At 40.9% G+C, this 22,661-nt stretch overlaps 1 protein-coding gene across 1 annotated transcript in view; it reads left to right on the forward strand.

The window, feature by feature from the left end:
• Positions 1-22,661, forward strand: part of LOC104602151 (putative voltage-gated potassium channel subunit beta) — a 41,693-nt gene that overhangs the window by 1,888 nt on the left and 17,144 nt on the right. The window contains exon 2 of the mRNA XM_010265739.3: positions 943-1,086. Within this exon, the coding sequence (XP_010264041.1) occupies positions 943-1,086 (144 nt within the window). The remainder of the gene's footprint in view (positions 1-942; positions 1,087-22,661) is intronic.

Here is a 22,661-nt window from a genome sequence, read left to right on the forward strand (position 1 = left end):
AACTGGTTCAATGTTTGTAAGTCCCAAGTTATTGACAACAGCATTACCTAAAAAAGTTATTAACAATACATAGACAACATAAATGATATGACCTAAATCATATATGTGCAAATGTTCACAGACACCATGAATTCACAGCTAGAATTGGCAAATATACTGGCAAAAAGCAATATTTATTAGGTTCTAATTTCAGCATGCCCCATTTTTGGTGAACTTCTCTCTTCCCTAACTATTAGTTAAAAAAATCCTGTTATAAAAGATAAAGTTGCCTGGTGTATTAACTTTTATCATTTCAAGTGTCTTTATCATCTTTTCACTTGGGATGTGCCTGATTCTTAATGATTAGATGTACCCAAATCAGTCTCATCATGCAACATACTGCTCACATATAACTTACCTGGACCAACTGACCAAGATTAACTGGGTTTGTCTGGCCCAACACAACCAAGATGATGGGTTCATATTGGTCTATACTGTGGCATAAAAACATATACTCAGTCCATTCCAAAAACTGGGCTGGGGTGCTGGGTCAGAGCTCTGTACTACCTATTGCAACCCCAATACCTTATGTTGCACATGCATAGGTCGGTGTGATTGATGTCCAAATTCCACACTCATAATCAATCTGTGACTGTCTTAATTCTGATGAAGTAGGTTGGTGGTGTCTATACACCTCCATTGTTGTGTTTTCAGATACATAGAACACATATGGTAATTGAGATCTAGGCATTGGTAAGGTAATATGGGAAAGAAAATAGAGTAAAACATGGAAAGAGTAGAATGGTGGAACTAATTTACTCATATGCATGCATGTCTGTGTGTATGTATACATGCATGTATGTATACACACATCTTCTAAGTTGTGAATAAAAGTAACTTTTCTTGATAGACTTCTTATCATTAAATGTTAGATATGACTTTAGGTTTTCTGTGTTGGTGCAGGTTGAATCTGAGTACCTACCTCTTTACAGCAACTACGGTCTAGGTCTTACTACATGGAGTCCACTTGCTTCAGGGGTTCTTACTGGAAAATATAGCAAGGGAGTAATTCCGTCTGATAGTCGATTTGCAATAGAGAACTATAAGGTAAATGTGCACTTTTAGATTTACAAAATGCATGCATTTTTCACTGTTACTTCGTAGCCTCATTATTATTTGGTTTCCAAGAAATAAAGATACATGTCTTCTTTGGTATTACAAAGTCAAAAATGGATATGGAGACACGTTAATAGCACAAATTTATTCAGTGTATTCATATGTTGCTGGTTATAATTTGGAATTGTTTCATGTGAAACAAATAAAATATAGGAATGGATTTAGATAAGTTTTTATGCATGGAAATTGTAGAATGGTTTATTAGCTCAATAGAAGTATTGAATATTTTTGACATGTGAGTATGACATGGGCCAGATGAAACTTGGGAAAATGCTGCATAGTTTGTTTATGATCTTGGTGTTCTAGTTTTTCTTCTCAGTTCTTGAAATTTCTTTTCTTTTCTTCGTTTCAGAAAGTTGTGGCATAAATCTGATCATGCATTCAAATGACTATGCTCTTGTTGGTGGGCACACAAATTCAAGTGAATATTATGATTTGAAGATTCACCGTATTAGCATGATGATCACCTTTATTAATTTTTTTTATTAGATTACATGAAAAGAATGGTATACAATATATTCTGCAAACCATAGCTTTGATTGACTAGCCCTAGCTATTCCTTTTTGCATTCTATTTACAGAATCCCTCCTTGGAGGATTAAACCCCAGTACATTTGGCTTCTGGGTGCTCCCCTTTTAGCTAACCATCAGCCAAGTAATTTGCTGATCTCATTGTCCACTGTCCAATTGTATAGTTCTATCCATCTTTTGGCCAGTCTCTTGTGAGCCACCCCGGAATTATTCAAATCCTCTTCCCACCACAATGTCCGTAAAGTTTTAAGATTTAGCCCATCTCAGCTCATAATAAGCTGCAAGTATTTATGCTTGAATTAACTCCTCATGGCCAATGGGTCCAGAAAATAGAGTTAATATATTAACATCAGCATCTCTGAGTCACATTTCTTAATTCTGAGATGGGTTCTGGATTCACTCGATTGCCAGACAGGTAAAGAATTGTTTGATTCAGTAAGTTTCTTCTATTAATCTTTTGTTATTTGAATCTTTTAGGGTGATGGATATTCTAAGTCAAAATATAACCATTTTCTCATTATTAATTACTCAAGTTCAGGTGGACTTTAACCTATTATTCCAAGTGCCTTCCAAACAAGTCAAATCTAAATATTCTTTTTAATGATTGATGCACTATGCTGAGAGTGGGACTCTATTCTCTTCTTTTCCTTTTCTTTATGGGGTTTATCATCATTTTTATTGTCTGTCAACAGACCCAGAGCAGAATACAAAATTCTAGGATGAAGAATGGATGCTTTGACCCTACCCCAAAGGTCCTTTATATAGAAAGTGAAAGTTACAGAAATTACAAAGAGGCCCTTCTAGGGCAACACAATTTAGAGAATTTACAAGGAGGCCCTTGCAGGGCTGAAGTAAAAATAATAATAAATAAGAAAACAATACAATAAGGACTACAATAAAACGGTACATCAGGGAGTTTCTTCACACTCCCCCTCAAATTGATGCAGAGGCATGAGCATCAGTTTGCTTACAAGAAATAAGTGCCTGGATCTCGTCATGGCCTTTGTGAAGATGTCAGCAACTTGCATATCAGAGGCAACACGAGGGAGAGAGATTGAGTTTGCAAGAAACAGATCATGGATAAAGTGGTAGTCCACCTCAATATGCTTTGTCCTTTCATGAAAGACAGAATTAGAAGCAATTTTATTAGCACTAATGTTATCCGCATATAGAGGAATGGGCGTAGGAGAGGGATGTCCCAACTCCTGAAATAAAGGTTGAAGCCAAACAACTTCACTACAAACAGATGACATTGCCTTGTACTCTGCTTCTGTAGAGGACTTGGAAACAGTCTGTTGTTTCTTGCACTTCCATGATATTAGAGAGTCACCCATGAAGACACACCATCCGGTAGTGGAGCGTCGTGTGTCGGGGCATCCAACCCAATTTGCATCAGCATAGGCTTTCAGTTGGAGAGAAGAAAATGAATAGAAGAAAAGAACCTGTGATAAAGAACCTTGAATATAGCGGATGATTCGATGCACCGCAGTCAAATGAGGTTGACGAGGTGCAGAGACAAACTGACTAACAACCTGAACTATATCTGAGATGTCAGGACGAGTCATGGTCAGATAGATGAGAGATCTTACAAGTTGCCGATAGAGGGAAGCATCAGGAAGCAGGGGGCCTTTTGATTTGGATAATTTGACATTCAACTCCAAGGGAGTATAAACCTGTTTATTATCACTGAGGTTGGCCAACTTAACAAGATCAAAGGCATACTTGTGTTGGCAGACAAAATAACCTCGGGAGCTCCGTTACACTTCAAGTCCCAAGAAATAGTTAAGAAGGCCAAGATCCTTCATGTGGAAGGAACTATGGAGAAGAGACTTGAGGTCCTGGATTCCTTCTATATCATCTCCACTCAATAGTATGTCATCCACATACAGTAAGAGAATGGTAAGGCCCTGGGGTCTTTTTCGAACGAAGAGAGAGTAGTTCGATGCACTTTGGCTATATCCGGCTTGCATGACAGCATCTCTGAATTTTTCAAACCAAGCTCGAGGGGCTTATTTGAGCCCATAGAGGGACTTCTTTAGGCGACAAACGAGGAAGGGATCACTGCAGTACCCTGGAGGAGGTTTCATATATACTGTTTCCTTTAGATGCCCATGTAAAAAGGCATTTTTCACATCTAGTTGAAAGATTGTCCAAGAGTGAGCAGCAAAGAGAGCTAAAAGAACACGGACTGTAGTAATCTTGGCTACTGGAGCAAAAGTCTCTTCATAGTCAATGCCATACTCCTGCTTATATCCTTGTGCCACAAGCCTGGCTTTGTAACGGTCCAGAGACCCATCAGATTTCAGCTTGAAGGAATAGACCCATTTGCTCCCAATAATAGAGCCATCTGAAGGTGCTAGGACAAGGTCCTAAGTGTCATTCTCATGCAAAGCTTGAATCTCTACATCCATGGCTTGTTTCCACTGAGGGCTGCTACTAGCCTGCTGGTATGAGCGGGGAATATCTGTAGAGGTCAAAACAGCAGAGAAGGAGCTATGGTTTGAAGGAAACCCATAGCGGTTAGGTGGTTTGGGATACGTGTAGAACGACGTAAAGGAACAGGAGGAATAATTGAGGAATCTAAAGCTGGAGCATCACTTACAGGGTTATCTGTGATGGGCGAGGGATCCGGACCAGGAGGAAGAGGGGTCATAGGCGTAGGATCTGGACCACAAACCCGCTTGTGAGAGAAGATGAGAAGTTCCTTCTTAGCAGTGGATGATGGTGAATCTTGTTGTTCAAAACTGAAACAGAGGGTGCAAATAACTTGGCAATTCTTGAAAAAAAAGGAGATATGCTCAAGAAATGTGTACGACAAGAGGATGATTATATGTGGGTGCTCACAAATGTGTACGAACCGAATGACTACAAAGAGAGAAAGGAGCTGTGGGAGGAACTGGTTGATGTTAGAGGGTTGTGGGATGGGCCTTGGTGCATGGGTGGGGATTTCAATGTGATTAGATTCTCGGAGGAGTCCAATAAGGTTAACCAGAGGGTGACTAAAAGCATGAGGAACTTTAACATTTTTGTGGATGCCTTTGAGCTTAAAGAGATTCCCCTAGCACATAAGGCATTTACATGGTCAAATCTCCAATCTATACCCATTTGCTCTAAGCTGGATAGATTCCTGTTCTCTTTGGATTGGAAAGAACATTGGGGAACCTTGGCTTCTAGAGCTCTCCCAAGGGTGACCTCGGATCACTGGCCCATAGTGTTATGTAAGGAGGAAAGAAGGTGTGGAGGTCCTACCCCCTTTAGATTTGAAAATATGTGGTTACTTCATCCAGGGTTTCCTAACAAAGTGAGGGAGTGGTGGCATGAGTGTAACCCGCTGGTGGAGTGGGAGGGGATGAGATTCCATAAGAAACTACAATTCTTGAAAGCAAGAATTAAGGAGTGGAATTTGATGGAGTTCGGGAGGATAGAAGAAAGAAAGGGAGACTTGATGAAGAAGATTGAAAGCCTTGACTTTAAAGAGGAAAGGGGAGAATTTGGAGAGGAAGACAATGATCTCAGGAGAGAAGTGAGAAGACAGTTAGAGGACTGCCTACACAAGGAGGAAATTAGTTGGAGGCAAAAATCTCGGTGTAAATGGTTGCAAGAGGGAGATAGAAACACTAGGTATTTCCACTCTTTAGCAGATGGCAGGAGAAGGAAGAACTTTATTTCCAAATTGGTAATAGATGGAGTTGAGTTAGTACAGCAAGAGGAGATTGCCAGGGCCTGTGTGGAGCACTTCAAATCTATTCTAAGAAGGCCTGTGAGTAAGGGTGTGGGTAGAAGGTTTGGATTGGCCAGATGCAGGGGTGGAGAACAGGAGAAGGTTGGAAAGAAGCTTTAAACTAGAAGAGATCAAGGAGGCTGTGTTTTCTATGGATAGAACAAAAGCTCCAGGGCCGGATGGGTTCACAATGGCTTTTTATCAGTATTGTTGGGATATCTTGAAAGATGATCTCTTGCGGGTGTTTGAGGAGTTTTACAGGAGAGGAATTGTCAATATGGGTGTGAACTCTACATTTATAGCCTTAAATCCAAAAAAGAAAGATGCATCCCACCTGAAGGATTTTAGGCCAATAAGCTTGGTTAATAGCTTGTATAAGATCATTGCAAAAGTGTTGTCTTTGAGGCTGAAGAAGGTACTGCCAGATATCATTGCACACTATCAAGGAGCTTTTGTGAGTGGAAGACAAATTACAGATCAGATTTTAATTGCTAATGAGAGTGTGGAGAACTTTAAGAGGGATAAGAAGAAGGGAGTGGTCTGTAAGCTGGACTTGGAAAAGGCTTATGACTTGGTGGAATGGGATTTCTTGAGGAAAGTTTTAACTAAATTCGGGTTTGGGGCTAGATGGTGTAAGTGGATCATGGGCTATGTCCGGAATTTTCATTATTCAGTGCTAGTGAATGGGACAGTGGTAGATTTCTTTCCAACCAGTAGGGGTATAAGACAAGGAGACCCCCTTTCTCCTTTCTTGTTCGTTCTAATCGCGGAGGTTTTGGGGAAACTGATTCACAGAGCAGATTCTAGGGGGCTCATTAGAGGATGGAGGGTTGGGAGGGTGGAAACCCCCCTCACTCACTTACAGTTTGCTGATGACACGATTTTGTTTTGTGAAGGCGGTAATGTGAGGTTTATCAGGAACTTAAAGTCGGTGATACAACTGTTTGAGCAAATGTCCAATTTGAAGGTTAACCTTGGGAAAAGCTGTGTAGTGGGGGTGAATTTGGAGGAGGGAGAGATTAGGGAGAGTGCTGAAGTGCTGGGGTGTGAAGTTTCGGGGTGGCCTCTGAACTATTTAGGATTACCATTAGGTGATAATCCCAAGACAGAGAGTTTTTGGAATCCGGTGATGGAAAGGTTTGAAAAAAGACTGGTATCCTGGAAAAAGAACTACCTCTCTCTTGGTGGGAGAATTACACTAATTAAGGCCACGCATGCTAAATTGCCCATATTTTTCATGTCGGTGTTTAAAATCCCAGTGAAGATTGCTAACAGTTTAGAGAAGACAATGAGAGATTTCCTGTGGGAGCCGGGAGAGGAGAAGAGGGATCATAGAGTTAGCTGGGAAATAGTGTGTAGGAGTAAGTCGTGTGGTGGTTTGGGGCTTGGGAGTATTAGGAGAAGGAATATGACTCTGTTGGGGAAGTGGTTGTGGAGGTTTCCTATGGAGAAGGAGAAGCTATGGGCTAGAATAGTGGCAAGTATACATGGGTTGGAGCACAATGGATGGGACGTTGGAATTAGAGCTAGGACCACAAGCAATTCTCCTTGGAAAACCATTCATGACTTGCTACCAGTTTTCTTCCCTAATATCAGGTATGACTTGAATTTCGGTAACTCCATAAAATTTTGGGAACAAACCTGGGTGGGGAGTGCCCCTCTAAAGGATCAGTTTCCGTCTTTGTATGCTCTTTCTGATCTGAAAAATGAGCCGATCTCGTCTTTCACCATCCCGTCCTCTTCCACTTCTAGGATTGGGTGGAACTTGGGTCTAAGAAGGGATTTGAGGGACTCAGACTTCGACAGTATTTCGAGCCTTATTGCACTTCTTGATAACCTTGTCTTAGACCCCACTAGGGCGGATTCTAGAATTTAGACACCTACCCCCAATGGCATTTTCTCTTGTGCATCGTTTTTCAAAGTCTTAAGTTAGCCCACTAGTCCTACCTTTTCCCCTTTCCCTGTTGGTGAGGTTTGGTGCAGAGCTATACCTCCTAGGGTTGGTAGTTTTTGTTGGGAAGCCTATCTGGAAAGAATCAACACTAGTGATCTACTCCAAAAGAAGAGACCCAATACTTGTTTGTCACCTCAGTGGTGTGTTCTGTGTAAAGCAGATGGGGAGATTGGTTTTCACCTAATGGTGTCTTGCCACTTCGCGAGGTCATTTTGGGATTGGGCTTTCTCCTTATTTGGATGCAGCTGGAATCCCCCATCAGACATGCAGGGCCTTTTTTCCCCTTCCTTTTTCAGGTGGTGGTTAAAAAAGGGAAGGACAATGTGGAGAGGACTAAGTGTTGCAGTATGTTGGACACTGTGGGAAGAAAGAAACTCCAGGATATTCTCAGAAACTCAGAGAGGAGCAGTAGATCTGAGGGCTATCATAGATATTAGGGCGGTACAATGGCTGAAATCTTTGGAAATATTCACAGATTACACTGTGGATGACATGTTGAGGAAGTGGGGTGAAATTGCAAATTGCACGCAGACCAAGTCAGTAATGAGTGTGGCTTGGTCCCCCCCACCTAGTGGATTCTTGAAATTAAACTTTGATGGATGTAGTAGGGGAAACTCGGGACAATCGGGGATCGAGGGTGTTTTTAGGGATGAAAATGGGGTCATCTCTGCTATGTTCTCAGGCCCAATTGGAGTGGGTGACTCTCTTAGAGCTGAGATCTGTGCAGTTATGGAAGGAGTCTGGAAAGCTAAGGAATTGAACATCAAGAAACTCATAATTGAAGGGGATTCAGAGGTGGTGATAGGGTGGCTGACTAAAGATCAAAATGATTTATGGAAGTATAATAATGAGAAGAAGAAATTCAAGTGGCTGGTGCGGGAGATGGAAGTTAAGACATGTTGGATTAAAAGATCAGCTAATTCCCTAGCTGACGGTTTAGCTAAACAAGGGGCAGAAAGGGATTCATTGTTTTGGGCTAAGCTGTAACGTTATTGTGTTTGTCTTTTTCTTTTTTCCTTTCTTGAAGCTCTTTGTGACTCTTGGAAGATAAGTGTGTTTGTCTTCCACTTGTAAATTTTATACTGATGAATTAATGAAAGTGTTATTGATAAAAAAAAAAATATGCTCAAGAAAAATCACATTTCGAGAGATACAAATTCGACGTGCTGAGGGATCGTAACAAATGAATCCCTTGTGGTTCGGGCTATACCCAACAAAAGCACACATGCCTCCATGCATACACTTCCCACACCTTTTAAAACGTTGGTTTAAACTTCATCTTTAGTTTCTAGGGAGGTAGAGAGGATAAAGCATAGTCCCCTCCTCCCCACCCCCCCCCCCCAAAAAAAAAAAAAAAAAAAATCCGGAAGCAAAATGAATAAATCAAAATTATGATGCTGCCATTTGGGCAACCTAGGACCTTGGAGATTAGGGGTGTTTTTAGGAATTTGGAGAGGGAAGTATTGCAACTTTAATCAAGATATGTTGGTTGTGGTGAATCTGTCTAAGTAGAGTTCCCATGTCCTTGCTTCAGGGCCTAGGTATGATGTATTCTTAGGTTTCACTTGACTTCATATTGAGGAGGAACACTTGTACTGTGTTTAGTTTGAAAGAAATGGTAGGGAAACCTGTACAAACCGTTTAGAGGTTTTCCTACCTTTCCATTCCTTTCCATACCTTTTCTTTCAAACCAAACACAACTTTAGTTAATGGTTGGTTGAATGAACAGTAGGGATAGTGGATCTAGAGAGGCTCGACATTTTGTGTGAAGGGTTTCACTGATGTACCATATTAATGAGTCCCTGTTGTATTGTATCTTCTATGTATTTCTTATTTTATTGTTATTTTCTCTTTAGCCCCGCAAGGGATTTTCTCTAAATATTCTTATTTCATTAATATATATCTATATATATATCTATAAATATATATATTCGATCTTCACCCCAGAACTCCGTCTTCTTCTCTGGTATGAATAGCTTGTTTGACATGGTATCAGAGCAGGCTTCTCTATAATCTATACTCCTTCCTTGCTCACTCATTGGTCTCACAAGGGCTACTGTTTTCTGGTTGCTTCGACTGTTCAACCCTAAGACTAGTTCTTTGTTCTGCGATTTCAGCAAGAGAAGTCTTCCTAGAACTCTCTTGGAAAGCATCTATTTGGAGAGAAACTTGACTGGTTGTGTCGTCCATGCCTGTTTTACTCACTCATAAAATCTCTTTGGGATTTGACAAGTTTTGGAGGATTTCTAGTCTTCTCTCTAGGGTGGCAGCAGTCTTCTTCCTTCTGTGGATTGGTTTATTCCCAAATAGCAGTACAAGCTTTGAACATTTTTTTTGGTTACTTTTGCTTCAGACTAAGAAGTGTCAACAGATATACGTTTTTTCTCTTCAAGATGCTCATCTAAAATCTCTTGGTGGCCATCTTGAACTACACAGAAAATCTGGTGGAAAGGATCCCTCTAAAACCCTATGTTATGAATATAAGGAATTTGGGCATATAGCTTCACACTACAAGAAGAAGAATGTCTACACCTATTGCAAACAACATGGACATACCATTCTAGATTGTCCAATTTGTCCACCCAAGGGTCCCATGAAGAAGAATCAGTCATCAGCCTATTAGGTGTCTGAGGGACAGATGTTCAATGCCTCTACTGCCAAGGGAGAATCTCTTGGGTGTCAGTCTTTGAGGAGTTCAGAAATTGTAATTTGTCTTCTGTTTTTCATTCCAGTTCTTGGTGGAGTTTGTAATAGCTGAATTGATCAGTCAGCCTTTTTGGAACTGATCTCAACTTGTATGTGTAGCTTTTGATTCAATAAATATTACGTTACCTTTTTCAAAAGAAAAATGAATAAGGAAGAGATATGACAACTGGTATCCTCTGCTATCTCATCTGCCTTTTCTGCTATTGATCTATCTAGTGAGTTCTTTAGTTACTGTTCTTCTACCTCTCATGTTTGGATAATTGATTTTGGTGTTACTAGTCCTATGATTGGAGCCTATCCTGAACCATGAAACAGATATTTTGAGGCCAACCATAAACATATTGTCACTGCTAATGGTGAGAAACTTGACATCATTGGGAATGATGATTTGTTTCTCAAACTTTCACCCTCAAATTCCTTGTCCCTTGCCAAGGCTTTCCATGTTCCTAAACATACTACTAACCTTATTTCAATTGGCCAACTGGTTGATGAAGGTCACATTCTAACCTTTTCCTCTGATGGTTGTTTGATTAAGGACTGGTGCACTGGGAAGGTGAAAGGGAAGGGGCATAGGCTGGGCCGCTTATTTGCATTGGAGTTTGAGAAATCACAATCAGCACCATCCTTTGCTTATTTGAGTTTTTCTACATTGAGTCCTGTTTTGGGTCAGAGAAATTATGACTGGGATTTGTGGCATAAATGTTGGGTCACCCAAACTCTAAAAAATTTAAGTATTTGTTTGAGTCTAGTTTTATTAGAACTAAAATTCCTTCTATGAAATCTTTTGATGCATCTTGTGTTTCTTGTTGTTTAAGTAAGAGTCATATTTTTCCATTCACTTACAAAGATGAACATGCTACTTCACCTTTTCAAATTATACATTGTAATGTTTGGACTTCATCTATTGTTTCTTGACAGGGATGCATGTATTTTGTATTGTTCATTGATGACTGTACCAAGTACACTTGGATATACTTTCTCAAAACACAATTTAGAAGTTTTCCCAACATTTCAGTTGTTTCATACCATGGTTCGAGTTTGGTTTCAAGAAAATGTGCGAACCATACACTCCGACTCAAGGGGAGAATATAGTTACGGAGAATTTTCTGGTTTATTTGAAACATCATGGCATACAAGTCCAGCAGTACTGTCTAGACACTCTTCAACAAATAGTGTGGAAGAACGAAAGAATGGCCACATTCTCAGTGTTGTGTGGACTCTTCTACAAGAGTCACATGCACCTCCCACCTTTTGGGTAGAGGCCGCTAGTACGGATGTGCATCTGATTAATTGTATCCCTTCATCGGTTCTTGATAACATATCTCCTCATTAGAAGTTGTTTGGACCCCTCCAGATCTTTCCCATCTTCATGTTTTTGGGATTTTATGCTTTGTTCATCTTCCCCCTCATGAATGTTCAAAGCTTTCAACTCAATCTATCATGTGTGCTTTTGCGGGATATAGCCCTAACCACAAGGGATTTCTTTGTTATGATCCCTCTACACGTGGTAATCGTATTTGTCGGAATGTGTTTTTTCTTGAGCATATCTCTTTCTTCTCAGGAGTTGCGAAGTTATCTACACCCTCTGTTTTTGTTTTGTATGATTTTAACTCACTGGATGCTTTGTCATCGATTGCTGGTGTTAGAGCTAGCCAAATAAGGGTAGATTAGTCATTTTATTTCTTTTAAGTTATGTGCTTATGTTGCAGTTTTAATAGAGACTTTCTGTCCCATACTTAAGTGGGGGTAGTTTAGTCTTTATACGACCAGTTAGAGGCTAATGTAAAATATGGTTGACTGATAGGGTTTACCCATCAGAATCAACTGTTCTTCTTCTTCTTCTTCCTCCCTTCTCTCTACTGGTTCGAACTCCTTAGCACAGATGTTAAACATGGCATCAGAGCCATAAACGAAGGAGAAGAAGGCTGCGACTTCAAGGTTTCCATCCTGCGACTTCAAGTTCTTTCTCCCTCTTATTTTTTCTTCTTCTTTGGGCTGTGAATCGGAGGTACACAATCTGAAAGCTGCTGCATCTGTTATTAATTTTTCTTAGGACTGCCGCAATCCCTATTACAAGTATTAGAAAGGTGTGGCAGCCCTAGGATATCAGCCTAATACTGCTGTCACCATGTGTGACAGCCCTAGTTGTGTGGTGGTGCTTGTGGTGTTTACCCTCTATTGAACCATTTCAAGAGGGTTTGTGTGTGGTTGCTCGAGTGGTTACATTGCTGTTATGGTGACTACTATTTCTGGGTTGTTAGTAGTGGTGTGAACAAAATTTTTGTGTGGTTGCTTGAGTGGTGTTGTTGTAATGGTGCCTAATATTTCTAGGGTGTAAGTAGTGGTGTGAACAGAAAAAAAAAATTGTGCTAAAAGAAGTGGCTGAATAGCCTTCATCAATGTTCTAATCTGGATGGTAGCCAAATCTGGTTAAAACATCCAGTTCTTAACTTGAATGTTACTCTACATCAAGTGTTGATTGTGACTAGTTGTGATATTGTTATCAGTGTGCTGTAGTGTTGCCTAGACAACATTATTTGGTTGGTGTTTGAGAGTTCAGCATTAGAGATAGCAGTGGGGGGACATAATGGCAGTAACAAGAGATGGTTCTAATGATCAGAAACTGATGTGATGATGATCCCCTCCAACTATTTGGGTGTGCAGATGACTTCCATTAAACTTAATGGTGAGAATCATGTGCCATGGGCCAAGTCAGTGGAAGTTTTCCTCAAGGCAAAGAGGAAAGTGAAACACGTGAAGGAAGATAAACCATCAGCTGACTCTCCAGGTTTGATGACTGGGAGTAGGAAGATGCCCAAATTATGACATGGTTATGGAATAGTATGGAACCCAAAATAAGTGCCAACTTTATGTTCTTAGATACAGCTAAGGACATATGGGAACATGCCAAGAAGCTTTATTTTGGGCAGGATAATACTACAAGGGTATATCAGCTCTATCAGGAGTATTTTGATCTATAGCAAGGGAATAAAACCCTAGAAGAGTACTATGCCAGTACGAAGAACCTTAGAAATGAACTCAATGTTTATCATCCCCTCACTCCAAATGTTAAGGTTCAACAACAACAAAGAGAGCAACTGGATGCCACTAGGTTCTTAGTGGGGTTAAAATCAGAGTATGAACCAGTTAGGGCCCAAATATCGGGAGGCTCTACTCTTCCTACACTTGAGGAAGTTTTTGCACGGCTTCACAAGATTTCTTTGGGATCTACAGAGAATCCCACACCATCTGACAGATTGACATTTGTGATAGCCAGATGAGGTGGACGTGGTACTAGAGGGGGAGGACATGCCTCCCGAGGAGGTCGTGGTGGTTTCATATTTGGTCGTGGTGGTGGTTGTGACTCAGGGGGAGGCCGTGGTAAAGGAAAAAGTAACTCTACTAGGAAATGTACGCATTGTGGCAGGGACAGACATTCGGTGAATTTCTGTTATGATCTCCATGGCCCACCTTCTACATAGGCTAATCATGTAGTAACTGGTGGGGTTGATGTCAGTGATAACTAACAGGTAGATCTAACACCTTCCACATCTACATCTGTTTCCGGGAAGGAGATGGTGAGTGTACCGCGTGATGAGTATGAGAGGTTCCTCTAGGCTACTTCACAGTATACTATAACCACCCTTGCACGCTTAGGTATAGCTTGTTTGGCATCCAAACCCTCTCCTTGGATTATTGACTCTAGAGCCTCTAATCGCATGACCAGGACTCCAGGTGTGTTCTCTTCCCTCTCTGAAACTTTCACATCTCAAATTGTTACCCTTGCCAACGGTTCCTCTTCTCCCATCTGTGGTGTTGGTAATTTTGATACGACTTCTCTTTCTTTATCATCTGTTCTATATGTACCTAAATTTCCATTCAATCTTATGTCTGTCAGTAAATTAACTAAGACTCTTAATTGCTCTATTACATTCAATCTTATGTCTGTGGTGTGGTGTTGGTAATTTTCATTCATCAAACTTAATGTGCATCCACTCCTCAGCAAAATGGGGTGGCTGAACGAAAGAACTGTCATCTCCTTGAAACTGCTCGGTCTATTCTTCATCATATGAGTGTTCCTAAATGATTTTGGAGTGATGCTTTATTTACTGCTTGTTTCCTTATTAATTGGATGCCCTCCTTCATTCTTCATTGTTGGTTTCCCTTTTCTATTTTGTTCCCCACCTTGTCTCCCTTTCCCTTAACACCTTGAGTCTTTGGCTGTGTGTGCTTTGTTCATAATCTGAGTCCTGGGATAGACAAGTTGGATGCATTCTCTATTAAGTGTGTCTTTCTTGGCTACTCTCGGACCCAGAAAGGGTATAAGTGTTACAATCCCTTTACTCGGAAGTGTTATGTCTGTCTTGATGTCACCTTTTTTGAGTCTGTCCCCTTCTTCTCGGGACCTGAAGTATCGGTATCTCCACCTTTGCTTCCTCTTCCTCTTCCAGTCCGTGATCCCGTTCTAGTTGTTCTAGTTGGGGTTGACCCTTCACCTCCTCTAGTGCAGATCCCTACTGAATGACCACTGATTCGGCATGTGTATACTCATCGACAGACACCGGCTCCTCCTCCAACTTCTACCTTGTCTAGGGATCCTATTGTTTCTCCTGTCCTAGCACCTTCAGGACTTGATCTTCCCATTGCTTTACAGAAAGGTAAATGTAGTTGTACCCTCCTTTCCATTTCCAATTTTGTTTCAGTCTCTCACCTTTCCGCTTCACATCGCCAATTTGTTTCACTGTTGTCATCTATTTCTATACCTGAGAATGTCCAAGAGACTCTTACCTCACCTGGGTGGCGGCAGGTAATGGAAGAGGAACTCTCTGCCCTTCAACATATTCAATCGTGGGAGCTCACTACTCTTCCTCCCGGTAAGCATGTTGTGGGTTGTAAATGGGTGTATATTATTAAGTACTTGCCGGATGGTAGTGTGGAGCGTCTGAAGGCCAAACTTGTTGCTAAAGGTTATTCACAGTTGTATGGGGTGGATTATATGGAGACCTTCTCTCCAGTGGCTAAGATTGGCTTTGTTCGTGTCTTAATTTCCCTGGCCGTTATGTATGATTGGCCCTTGTTTCAACTTGACATTAAAAATGCCTTCCTTCATGGTGACCTTATGGAGGAGGTATATATGGAGCAACCACCTGGGTTTGTTGCTCAGGGGGAGGATGGTAAATTGTGCAGATTGGAAAAGGCAATTTATGGGTTGAAACAATCGCCTTGTGCTTGGTTTGGGAAGTTTAATGAAGTGGTGAAAAATTTTGGAATGAAACAATGTCAAGTTGACCACTCAGTGTTCAACTATGATTCAAAAGCTGGAAAGATTTTATTAGTGGTCTATGTGGATGATATTGTTATAACTAGTAGTGACAAATTGGGGATTAATAAACTAAAGATCGTTCTACAAAATCATTTTCAAACAAAAGACCTCGGGACGTTGAAGTACTTCTTGGGTATAGAAGTTGCCAGATTAAAACAAGGTGCAAACCTATGGCGAAGAAAATATGTTCTTGATTTGCTGGATGAAACAAGACTATTAGGTGCAAAACTGGCTGAAACTCCCATGGAGCCAAATGCTAAGTTGAGTAGTGATACAGGGGAAATATTTGATGATCCTGGAAGATACAGGCGATTAATGGGGAAGCTGAACTATTTGACTATCACAAGACCAGACATCTCCTTTGCAGTCAGTGTGGTGAGCCAATTTATGCAGAACCCTCGGATACCTCACTAGGCTACAGTTCTTAGAATTGTAAGGTACCTGAAGGGAGCTCCAGGCCGTGGGTTATTGTACAAACCAGGAGGAAGACTTGAGGTAATTGGGTATACAGATGTAGATTGGGCAGGCTCAGTATCGGATAGAAGATCTACTACAGGTTACTGCACATTTCTTGGAAGAAATCTTGTGACATGGAAGAGTAAGAAGCAGACGGTTGTGGCAAGGAGCAGTGCTGAAGCCGAATACAGAGCCATGGCACACACTACATGTGAATTAGTATGGCTGAGGAATCTCCTACAAGAAATCAGGTTCTCCATGGACAGACCTATGAAATTGTACTGTGACAATCAAGCTGCATTCCACATCTCATCTAACCTTGTTTTTCATGAGAGAACAATGCACATAGAGATTGATTGCCACTTTGTAAGGGAGAAGGTCCTTACTGGGGAGATAAGCACAGAACATGTGGGCTTAGGTGATCAATGGACAGATTTGTTTACAAAAGGTTTAAACTCAGGGAGAGTGAACTATATATGTAACAAGCTGGGATTATATGACATATATTCTCCATCTTGAGGGGGAGTGTTAGAGTTAGCCAAATAAGGGCAGATTAGTCATTTTATTTCTTTTAAGTTATGTGCTTATGTGGCAGTTTTAATAGAGACTTTCTGTCCCATACTTAAGTGGGGGCAGTTTAGTCTTTATACAACTAATTAGAGGCTAATGTAAAATATGGTCGACTATAGGGTTTACCCATTAGAATCGACTATTCTTCCTCTTCCTTGTTCTTCTTCTTCTTCTTTCTCGCTTCTCTCTACTGGTTCGAACTCCTTAGCACAGATGTTAAACAGCCTGGAAGGGTCTTCTCGTTTTCTCTTGCAAGAAAGTTCGTGGTCTAGTGCTCGTGTCTATGGTCCCCCTTCCTCTCGGTCGGGATCCTTCTCCCGTTTTGGATAACCCTATAAGTGACATTCCTGTTTTAGATCCCTTAGGTGTTCCTTATGCTCTTTTTCTATTGTTTTGTCTTGCACAGATATTCCTCGTTCATACCAATAGGCCATTAGCATTCTTTAGTGGAGAGATGCCATGGATGCAAAGATTCAAGCTTTTCACGAGAACGACACTTGGGACCTAGTTCCAACCCCTTCAGATGGCTCTATAATTGGGAGCAAATGGATCTACTCCATCAAGTTGAAATCTAATGGGTCTCGGTCTCTAGACTGATATAAAGCTCGACTCGTGGCTTGGGGCTATACACAGGAGTATGGCATTGATTATGAGGAGACATTTGCCCCAGTGGCCAAGATCACTATAGTTCGCCCTCTTTGCTGCACATTCTTGGACTTTCTCTCAACTAGATGTAAAAAAATGCTTTTCTACATGGGCACCTAAAGGAGATAATATATATGAAACCTCCCTTGGGTACTGTAGTGATCCCGCCCTTGTCTACCAGTTAAAGAAATCTCTCTATGGGCTGAAGCAAGCTCCTCAAGTTTGGTTTGAAAAATTCAGAGATGTTGTTGTGCAAGCCGGGTATAGCTAGAGTGCTTCTAGTTACTCTCTCTTTGTGCGGAAAAGAACCCAAGGTCTTACGATTCTCCTCTTGTATGTGGATGACATGTTGTTGACTGGAGATAATACTGAAGGAATTCAGGATCTCAAGTATCTTCTTCACAGTTCCTTTCACATGAAGGATTTAGGCCTTCTTACCTATTTCTTGGGACTTGAAGTTCAAAGGAGTTCCCGGGGGAATTTCATTTGCCAACACAAGTATGCCACTAATCCTGTCCAGTTGGCCGGGTCTTAGTGATGATAGACGGATAAACACTCCCTTGGAACTAAATGTCACATTGTCCAAGTAAGAAGGTGCCTTGCTTACTAATGCCTCGCTCTATCGGCAACTTGTGGGATCTCTCATCTCTCACCATTACTCATCCTGACATCTCACATGTAGTTCTGGTTGTCAGTTAGCTTGTCTCTACCCCTCGTCAACCCCATTTGACTGCGTTACATCGGATCATCCATTATGTTCGGGGCTCCTTATCACAAGGTCTCTTCTTGTCTTCATCTTCTTCTATCCAACTAAGGGCATATGCTGATGCAGATTGGGCTGGATGCCCTGACACACGTCGTTCCAGTATCGGGTGGTGTGTCTTCATGGGTGACTCTAATCTCATGGAAATGCAAGAAACAACAAACTACTTCCAAGTCCTTTATGGAAGCAGAGTACAAGGCAATGTCATCTGTTTGTAGCGAAGTTGTTTGGCTTCAATCTTTATTTAAGGAATTGGGGCATTCCTTTCCTACACCAATCCCTCTATATGCAAACAAAACTATTGCTATTAAGATTGCCTCTTCAGGAAAAGACAAAGCATATTGAGGTGGACTACCACTTTATCCGCGACTTGTTTTTTACTGGCTTTATCTCTCTCCCTCATGTTGCCTCCAATATGCAAGTTGTTGACATCTTCACAAAAGCAATGATGAGATCTAGACACTTATTCCTTGTGAGCAAACTGATGTCCATGCCTTTGCATTGAGGGGGAGTGTGAAGAGTCTCGCTGATGTACCATATTAATGTAGTCCCTGTTGTATTGTATCTTCTATGTATTTCTTATTTTATTGTTCTTTTCTCTTTAGCCCTGCAAGGGCTTTTCTATAAATATTATTAAGGCTTTTGGGGTAGTGTTCAACTATTTTGTTTTCACTCCAGAACTCTGTTTTCTTCTTTGGTACGAATAGCTTATTTGACATTTAGCACCCAAAGGGAACCTCTCTTTTGTCTGGCTCCATAGATCAGGGAGCTAGCTGACTTTTTGTCTTAAGGAGTAGGGGGGAGTGTTTTGTGTTAAGGTTTGGAACCCCCAAAGTAGTTTGCACGGGTGCTTTTTTGGATGGTGAGGGGGCTGAGTAAACTAGGAGTAATGGATAATTTTGATCTATGTTTCTGATCAAGAAAGAGGAAGCAAATTCTTTTTGACAAGGAAAATTGGATATGATTCTGTAGAGAACAATGATGTGGGCCCCACGGCTGTGGTTCCCAATGTGTTCGTATGACAGCATATGTACACTTTGTTATTTATGTCAGTGATTAGTTGGTAGTTATCTTAGACAGCTTGTTATTTTAGTTTATTATTTGTTTTATTTGCCATGTAAGCATTGAGGGCAATTCTGCCCTTCCTACAATTAGTGAACATAACATATAAATAGAGAGAGAGTGGCGGCGGCAGACTCATTCTTTTGCATTATCAGATCTGAGGATTTTGATTTTGACCCCAAACTGGGTTAAAATCATCTGATGAAAGTTTTGGGTCAGAGCGGGAACCTCATCTCGAGAACGCATAAGGTATACCCAAGAAAAATGGGTATAGTCATCAACAAACAACAGAAAATATCTGTACCCCCCCATAGGAGGGATGTGATACGGGCCCCAAACATCTATATGCACAATATCAAAAGAATTACTACTTCTTTTATTACTCAAGGAATAAGATGTTTTACAATGTTTGGCAAGCTCACAACTCTCACATCTCAAGTTTGACATCTCAATAGACTCAAACAAAGACCGAAAAGATAAATGACCTAACCGATTATGCCAGAGCATAATCAGACTCACAGACTGAGAAACCAAAGACTTCTTATCCATAGGCTCTTTCCAATGAGAACTCTCCCCAAGCAGATAGATCCCATTCGTCTCACGGCCAGTCCCAATCACCTTCCTCGAATCCAAGTCTTGAAAAACACGTCGGTCAGGGAAAAAGGTTACTGAATAGTTCTGATGTTTTGTAATACTACTGACTGAAAGCAAATTAGTATCAAGTTTAGGAACATGCAAGACTGAGGATAAGGAGATAGTATCAGATAACTTGATGTCACCCTTGCCAGAAATGGGAACAAGAGAGCCATCAGTAATGGATACTTTATCTCTACCAGAAGATAAGTGATAAGTAATGAACAGTGATGGCAAGCTAATCATATGGTCAGATGCACCTGAGTCTATTACCCAACAATGTTCAGTGTTACCTGGAGTTGAAGCATGGTAAGCTGAGGCCCGAGTACCTGAATGAGCAAATGCTGATGTTGCAGGGGCTGATGGTGACTGAGATGACTGAGCTGAATTCCCAACCTCCTTTTCCAACTGTATTAGGGCAGCCCGAACAACAGCTAAGGTGTCTAGGGGCGTGCCTTTTGTGCCCGATGAGGATGCAGAATCGGTATTCACAGCCATATGAGCATTACCCCTTTTATTCCTTAGTTTTGCTGGGACTAAACGAGGGTGTAGCTTCCAACATGTATCTTTCGTATGCTTGGGTTTCTTGCAATGTTCACATACTAAATCCCGTTTATCTTCCTTCTTCATGTCCCTTTCTGTATCTCCCCCAGACTTAGGTTTAACTGCTGCTAGGGCTGGGGGGAAGGGCTGATGCTACATCATAACCTTTCTCCTGGTCTCTTCACTATGCACCAGGGAGTAGGCTTGAGATAGGGTCACACTGTCTCTTTTCAGTATCTGCTGTCTCACAATGTCATAGTTAGAATTCAGGCCAGCCAGAAATTCAAACACCCTATTGGTCTCGACTTGCTTTCTATGGGTCTGTGCATCTTTTGGACTTTCCCACTCAAGAGTCTGCAGATGGTCAATTCCATGCCACAGAGATTTCAAGGTAGAGAAGTAAACAGAGAATGGTTTTTCTCTTTGTTTGAGGTTATTCACTTCACACTTCAGTTCATAGGCTCTAGCTACATTAAAGGGTTGGGAGTAGGTCTCTTTCATGACATCCCATATCTCCTTGGCTGTCTTTGCCCACAAGTAATTTCGGATGATATGTGGCTGCATAGAGTTGCACAGCCATGTCATAACCAAGTAGTTCTCTTGAACCCACTTGGTATACATTGGGTCCTCCTTGGAAGGTTCTTTCACATCTCCCAACAGGTAGCTAAGTTTTCCCCTTCCCCCAATAGCCATCATGGCTGATTGGGCCCATTCCAAGTAATTGGATCCGTCAAATATCACAGTTGTAATCTGAAACGCAGTCTCAGACATACTACCAGAACTGTTGTTCCCCAAAACACCTTCCCATTGATTTTTGAACTCCATTCTTAGTCAAGAATCAGTAATTAAGAACTATTAGGGTTACTGCAATAGAAAACAGCACTTAAACAACTGATCACAGTCAGAAATCTGTATGAAATCTGTTCAGATCTGATCTGAAACCAATCGGCAATCAGAATATAAGCAGTCCGATAACAGTTCTCACCCCCAAAACAGGTTCGGAAGCCAAAACAGGTCTGGAAACCACTTAGAAAACAATCTGTAATGCTGAAGCAGAATTAGGGTTTTAATCGTAGGGTTAGGAAAACCTTTGTAAGAACATAAATAGTGCTCAGCCGCACCTTCCAAAGGATTCATAGTCAAGTCTGGCCATAGGGTTAATGACAAACCCTAAAAAAACTGATCGCTACCTTCAATTGTGGCTTGAACCCTAACCTTCTCTGATTCTTCCTGATTGCCAAAACACTCTCCAAGCCTTCGGACAGCTACTAAACTTTTCTGGTAACCTCCAAGAATCAGCCAACGAATAGTCTTTTGTAAGCTTCCAGCCCTAGACAGTTCTCATGTGGTCGGCTGGACTAGACACACATGAGAAACCCTAGATAGGCTCTGATACCAAGTAGTCGATCAAGACTACAGTCAGTCTTGAATTCCAAAAGATTTCGGATTGAGAAAAGTAGAAGAGAGAGGGAGAAGAAAGGAGAAGAAAGCAGAAGTACACAAGGGTTTTGAGGGTGGTCCTTATAGATTCCTAGGAGATGCATGTGCAAGATAGGGGGGGGGGAGTTGAGTTGAGAAGGCAGCTGGGAGTAATGAGTTATTTTGATATATGCTTCTGATAAAAAGAAGGGAAAGAAATCCTTTTGTGAAGAAAAATTGAATGTAATTCATAACAAAAAAGGATTGTTTAGAGGGTGATCGTTACTGTTGCGTAGGAGATAAATGTGCAGGATGAGGGAGGAAGGTGCAAAATAATTTCTTCGGATAAAAGGCATCCAAGTGAGATCGGTTGGATATTAAAGTCACCAATATCGAAATCTATCCTAAAAATAAAAAAGTCCACCAACATATAAATCTTCATAGAAGAGACTAGAAGAGACTGAGGAAAGTGTACAATTTTCTTGAAACTTTTCCCTTCTTGAACTGTTGCTTGCCTCCCATACTCTTCACGAAACTTCATTGTCTGCTAGGAAGTTGAAACCATTAGTGAATTTATGAGCAGATGAGCCTAAAACTACATGTAAGCGGTGACTCCCGAATAATACCTATACCTTACCTTGTTACTTAGTTGAGCCTTGTTTGTTGGAAGACCTATTTGTGATTGGTAATTCATGGTTCATCTCTGCAACAACTGAGCCTTATTCTCTTGAAGCTCATCTTCTTTATGAAAAGTGATCCACTTTTCCTAAATTGATCCCTTAGAATATTCTTGGAGAGGATTGATCATTAAGTTTGAAATATCTGGTAACGTATCTGCTTATAACTAGTAAAGTATGTTGCATATTTTGTTGTATGGATTGGCAACTTATTGTTGTCTTGGCTTAACATTCCTTTTAGGTAAATATAGTCCAAATACCTCATGGGTGTTCGTTTAGCCATTTTTCTGGTGGAGTTGTTGAAAGAGAGAAATGTAAGAGTTTTTGCACAGAATACTTGGTCTAGTACTACCTGTTTGATAGTTTACTTGCTTGTTTTTTTGAAGACTTTAAATGTAGTAGAAAGATAAAACAGTAATCTGATTTGATAACAGTGAAAAAAAGGAAAAAGAAAGAGTTCTCAGTGAGAAGAGATGAAGAGATGGGGAGAAGCCAATAATGATC

The sequence above is a fragment of the Nelumbo nucifera genome, chromosome 3 (genome assembly GCF_055504915.1).
Source record: "Nelumbo nucifera cultivar China Antique chromosome 3, China Antique-T2T, whole genome shotgun sequence".
Lineage (NCBI taxonomy): Eukaryota > Viridiplantae > Streptophyta > Magnoliopsida > Proteales > Nelumbonaceae > Nelumbo > Nelumbo nucifera.